The sequence below is a fragment of the Trichomycterus rosablanca genome, chromosome 22, assembly GCF_030014385.1.
Source record: "Trichomycterus rosablanca isolate fTriRos1 chromosome 22, fTriRos1.hap1, whole genome shotgun sequence".
NCBI classification, from domain to species: domain Eukaryota; kingdom Metazoa; phylum Chordata; class Actinopteri; order Siluriformes; family Trichomycteridae; genus Trichomycterus; species Trichomycterus rosablanca.
Genome location: NC_086009.1, coordinates 19216506 through 19222505, shown reverse-complemented (window position 1 = coordinate 19222505; position 6000 = coordinate 19216506). Strand labels below are relative to the sequence as shown.

The 6000-nt window shown below is 39.7% G+C and overlaps 1 protein-coding gene across 1 annotated transcript; it reads right to left on the bottom strand.

Moving 5' to 3' along the window:
* Window positions 1-879: 879 nt before the first annotated feature.
* Window positions 880-2108, bottom strand: ier2a (immediate early response 2a). Its single transcript, XM_063018957.1, has one exon. It carries the CDS (start codon window positions 2013-2015, stop codon window positions 1470-1472), a length of 546 nt encoding a protein of 181 aa, XP_062875027.1. The 5' UTR covers window positions 2016-2108; the 3' UTR covers window positions 880-1469.
* Between the last annotated feature and the right edge of the window lie 3892 nt (window positions 2109-6000).

Genomic DNA, 6000 nt, shown 5'->3' with positions numbered 1-6000 from the left:
AGACTCCTTCAATGAAATACTAATACTGTATAAATAACATGTAATATTGTACACCGAAAATATATCTTCTCCATCATGACCATCCTGATCAGGGCTGCGGTGGGTTTGGTTGGGGGTTGGGGTGGGGTTGGTCTTAGCACTTAATCAAAGATTTAAAGAATGTAATTGTCTGTTTTGATCAAAGTGTTTAATTACATAGGTGTAAATTACAGTATAATTAATAGTTTATGAAGGTAAGACTGAAGAATGGTTTTACAAGTACACTTTGAATGCAGGAAGTTTTAAATACAATCCACAGGGCACTTGTAGCCTAATGGTAAAGGTACTTGACTAGTAATCGAAAGGTCACTGGGTCAAGCCCCACCACTCCCAGGTTGCCACTGTTGGGCCCTTGAGCAACCCTTAATTGCTCAGACAATATACTGTCACAGTATTGTTTGGATAAAAGCATCTGCTAAATGCTGAAAATGTAAATGTAAAAACTAAAAATTTGCTTTATAAATTTTCTGTTCATCACATCTATCCATATTAAAGAGAACGTGTTTGTTAGATTTTAGGTAACTATAAGCAATTATGGGTTTAATTTAAAAGTGATTATTTTTACATTTACAGCCTTTGCTTTATGAAACTAAAATATAACAAACTTGTGAAGTGGCAATATTTTTGTTTTCTATTTTTCTAAACAGTAAAACAACAAATGTAATTATAAACAAACTACTGATTTTTACAAACTATTCAGTAATTACAAGATACCAAAGTGATTTAATAAAATGTGCTAGGTATTGTCTTGTGACATTATAAATATCTGGCAACCCGGTTCTCAGACTGTAATATGAAGGCAAAAAAAAAAAACAGAAGAGATTTTTTTCATTTGCAAAAAACAAGTTTTATTGTACAAAAGTGAGGTAGTTGAGACTTGATGACCATTTATCAGCTTATAAGTTACTGAACACAGATAACAGTGATCAAAACAGTTCAGTGTAAATAAATAAACCAGTTTTATCAGACTTTACAGTTTACAGTTTTCCTTCCTCTGATGTTCAGTCCTCAGACTAGATCAGATCTGTAAAAGTACACAGTGCTTCAGCATGGAGCACAAGGTGGTTGTTTCCTGTTCCCAGGGTGGGTAGGAAAGTCAGATCAGAACCTGAGTCACGTCTCTGTCACCAGGCCACTTCCTGCTGACTGAGTTTGTGGGGTTTCCAAAACAGCCGCTCCCTGATGAATCAGCTGCAGCTCCTGTTACTCCACTCACTACTGCTCCATGACGCCATTCACAGCACACATGACCTCATGTGAAGCCTGGCGGGGGTACTGGGGTCGAGTGTTGCCCAAAATACCCACCAGCCAGCATGGCACTGTAGTAGCAGCTGTGCGCTGGGGTCAGTTCGGGCCCAGCGACCGGACTGTGCGTAAAAAGCACACAATGCGCAAAAAGCGCACAAATGCAACAAACTTCACAAGTTCACTCAGCATGTCGCAATAGTCCTTGGAATGAGTGCGGCTGGCTGGATATGAGAGCCTGTCTCTCTAGCGCACTGACCAGAGTTACTCCGGGCTGCGGTGTCCAGAAGCACCCGTCTCACCTCAGCACAGTCCAGTTTGGCTTTTTTGCACGGCAGAAAGTCTGGTTCAGAGCAGAGCTTCCCTCTGCGCTTTCTGGACTGTCCATCATGTCCGTTCGTGTTGCAGTTCTCTTTATCAGTGACCGGACTGTCCTGTTTCGGAGACCTTTGCGCACCCGGGGGCGCACACGCAGTCTGGAGTGAAGTCTCCTCCGTCTCCATGGGCTCCTCTTTCTCGGGCTGTGTTTCCTCCGCTGTAGGAGGGCTGATCGACTGCCTGTCTTGTGTTTCCACCAGCCGGGCTGAATGGTACACGTCCCTGGCAGCCTTCATGACCAGTGTGAGCAGGAGGCTTCGGTGCAGAGACAGTCCGCCGCGCTGATTGCGGGAGCTGTACACTTTACTCAGAGCCTGCACCATAATCAGCTTCGCTTCTGCGCCAACATCCATCTTGCTCTTCACTGCAACACTTTAAAAGCAGATTTATTTGGACTTTTCCTCTTGTCTTTTCTTTTAGTGAACTGATCTTCCACTCCCCGCGTGCGGGTTGCTCTCTGGATCACGCGCACAGACCGCGCGCTTTATCTACTTTTGTGACGTCAGCGTGGTGATTGACAGTTACGCCCCACCCACTTTTTTTTGCTTCCTGGAAAAACAACAAGCCGAACGGGTACAGCGAGCTACGTGTGTTATGCTTTCCCGAAACCTTTCTGATATGATTATGATCATAATTGCTGAACATTGTTCAGCTTTTCACTTTTATTGGCTGCCATGGCATCACTGCACGAGCTGCATCAATAAAGCTCACGCGCTCTGATGTGTTTTTACTCCTGTTAACCCTTTCAGATCATGTAGGAGAATTAAACAAACACAGAACTGCACAATATACATGCTATTGTCTTTTAAAGTTGCTTTAGTCAACTTCTATCCACTGCTAGTGATGTAAAATATCTCAAAACAAACTGTTGTTATTGTTAAAATAATATGTTTAAAGCAAATGCCTCAGGCAATGAGACTAAGTAAATAGCAGCTGAAAAATACAAAGATAGATAGATAGATAGATAGATAGATAGATAGATAGATAGATAGATAGATAGATAGATAGATAGATAGATAGATAGATAGATAGATTCAACTTTATTGTCAGCATCTACCAGAAGTGCAAATAGTAGCATTGTGCAAAGAAAACAGAGAATATCAGTAACATATATCTATGATTAATATGAATATAAAGTTATAACTATAGCTATTTACATATATGGAATTATATCTATATACATAGTACTATATACATAATAGCAATAATAACAATAAGCATACGAATAAAAATGGGTATGTATTATAATAATTACAGTAATACTAAGAAAGATTAGTTAGGTAATAATAATAACAATAATAATAATAAAAGATGTGTAAATAATAACTATACAACTGTAACTATAACTATGTAAAGCTGGACTGAATCATTTACATTTTTTTCTGTTAGTCACATATACACACATTGCACACCAGAAGCACTTTATACCCCAGTACCTACTGCTTACAGTAAAAAAACAAGCTACATTGCTCCTACTTTAGTGGCAAGGGAACCATGTGAGCACTAAAACAACCAAAGTTAATAGATTGAATAGCTTTATTTGTTATATATCTTTCTTCGCACATCCCGGCTTGTTTGGAAGCTGGGGTCAGAGCGCAGGGTCAGCCACTGTACAGCACCCCTGAAGCAGAGAGGGTTAAGGACCTTGCTCAAGGGCCCAACAGTGGCTGCATGGCAGAGCTGGGATTCAAACTCTTAACCTTTCAGTTGATAGCCCAAAGCCTTACCCACTAGGCTACCACTGTCCCAACTTCTACCATTATGCACCGTAAACATAAAACAAAATAACTAATAACTTAATACATGCATTTACACATTATTATTCTACTGCACATTCTTTATGTTTACCTGTCAACGCGTTCAGTTGCTTTTGGTGTCCAAAAAATGTCAAGTGGTACGGAGTGATATGACCACATATGCCAATAGTAGGTGACTAAAATGGGTAATTCAACTATATATTATTTTAAGCATTGTTTTCTACTTAAAACCTTAAAAACAGGGCCAGCACCATAAATGAGGCCCATGGGATCGCCAGAAGGATCAACCTTAAATTCAGAATAAAGTACAACTATAAACTAAAATGTGCCAATTCACAAGGTAATATAACATACAATAGTTACATTTAAAATATAATGATTATTATCATCATTAAGGTAGTAAGGTTTATTTATCTGTTTATAATAGCACATGTTGCTCAAACCTTTGAATATAAGATAACACAATATAAATATATCAGGATCTGGTTCTATTGTCATCGGTGGTCCCTGTCTGTGAGAGGTTTGGTATGTTCTTCATGCCAAACCTCTGTCTCTATGTGTATTAAATAAATACATTTATAATAAATGATGTGATACTCTCTCTCTCTCTCTCTCTCTCTCTCTCTCTGAGTGTGTGTGTTTGTGTGTGTGTGTGTGATCAGTTTCACTGATGCTTTTTTCTTTTTCTCTTTACTCACATTTTTGTTCAGCTGTGCTTTCCCTCATGTCCATATATGGCAGTTCCGCTTGCTGGCTCCGGTTCAGCGGAAAAGCCGCGCTGCGTAGGCGGGCTCTACTTCCGGAGACCATATTTAGCACGCCAGTGTCGTCACCGCCGATGTCCTTATATGGTGTTGGATAGAGACACGCGTTCAGCTTCCGGTGGCCTTTTACGGGGATCCAGCTGTTTTCCGCCTGACAGACACATCAAGCCGTGAAATGCGGCGCCTGGTGCGGGGTTCAGTTCATTCAGCCATGTGCACCTTCCACACACCTTCATTTATCTGCACTTATCGCACTTATACATGCACAACATACTGCATGAAGCTTTATACAGTCAGTGTGTATCTGTGCAGATTTATAGCCGTCTATGAAATCTTAAATCTTGAATATGAGACACACTCTGCACTATTCCACTCTTAACTATTTAATGCACATGTTGCTTTGCTTTTGTTTTTGTTTCTTTTAATGCAGATTGTCTACATTGTTCGGCTGCACTGAGTTTTTCATCAGTGCAAATATGCATTTAAACTGTCTTAATGCTGCTATTACATATTTGATGTTTGCATGACTTATTTGTTTAAAGTCAACGTTTGTATACAGATATCAGTAACAGCTGTGTGTTACTGTAAAGCTGTCAGTATTGGTACACTGATATTGTGTCATTTAAATATCATATATATCATTTTTATATAAAAACAAGAAATAAAAACAAAAGCAAAGCAACATGTGCATTAAATAGTTAGAGTGGAATAGTGCAGAGTGTGTCTCATATTCAAGATTTAAGATATGTCAAAGGAAACGTTATGATTTTATGAAGTCACTCAGATTGCACAGTGTTTATTTATTTATTTATTAGGATTTTAACGTCATGTTTTACACACGGTAGTTAATCGTTACACAAGGTTCATCACTTCTCAAGTTTATATCGAATACAGTCATGGACAATTTTGTGTCTCCAATTCACCTCACATGCATGTCTTTGGACTGTGGGAGGAAAGCGGAGCACCCGGAGTAAACCCACGCAGGCACGTGGAGAACATGCAAATTCCACACAGAAAGGACCCGGACCACCCCACCTGGGGATCGAACCCAGGACCTTCTTGCTGTGAGGCGACAGTGCTACCCACTTAGCCACCTTGCAAGTTAATAACTAAGTTGATTCTGATATTCTGAGTTGAGCACTGATATCCTGATGCACATGATACAGGCATCTTTACTGCAACTGAGTTGATACTGACAACTTAGTATCAACTGCTTGGTTACTGTAAAGACACAGTTATTAAAAAACTGTCAATATTTGCTTGGTTACTGTGAAGATGTCAGTATCAGCTCAATTACTGTAAAGATACCAGTCAGTATCAGCTGGGTTACTGTTTATTTATTTATTAGGATTTTAACGTCATATTTTACACACGACAGAAACGGTAGTTACTCGTTACACAAGATTCATCAGTTTTAAATGTCAAACACAGTCATGGACAATTTTGTATCTCCGTCTCACCTCACTTGCACATCTTTGGACTGTGGGAGGAAACCGGAGCTCCCAGAGAAAACCCACGAAGACACGGGGAGAACATGCAAACTTCACACAGAAAGGACCTGGACCACCCCACCTGGGGATCGAACCAATATCATGTGAACTCTGTCAGATTACATGATATGAAATTTTAATGAAAGTTCCAAGTGAAGAAGGGAAGTTTGGGGCCATTTATGGTTGGGTAAAAAAGGACAATGTGGAATGCCCATTCTTCTAAAGAAAAGAGAAAAGGGATATTTTTAGGGGTCAGACTAACTAGGCTGATACATAATAAAATACACTGTTTACTGCACCGTGTATTGCCAGCTTTAGTTTTTGTAA

Coding starts and splice junctions, on each gene's coding strand:
- ier2a (XM_063018957.1), bottom strand. CDS start 2,015: ATGGATGTTGGCGCAGAAGCGAAGCTGATTATGGTGCAGGCTCTGAGT.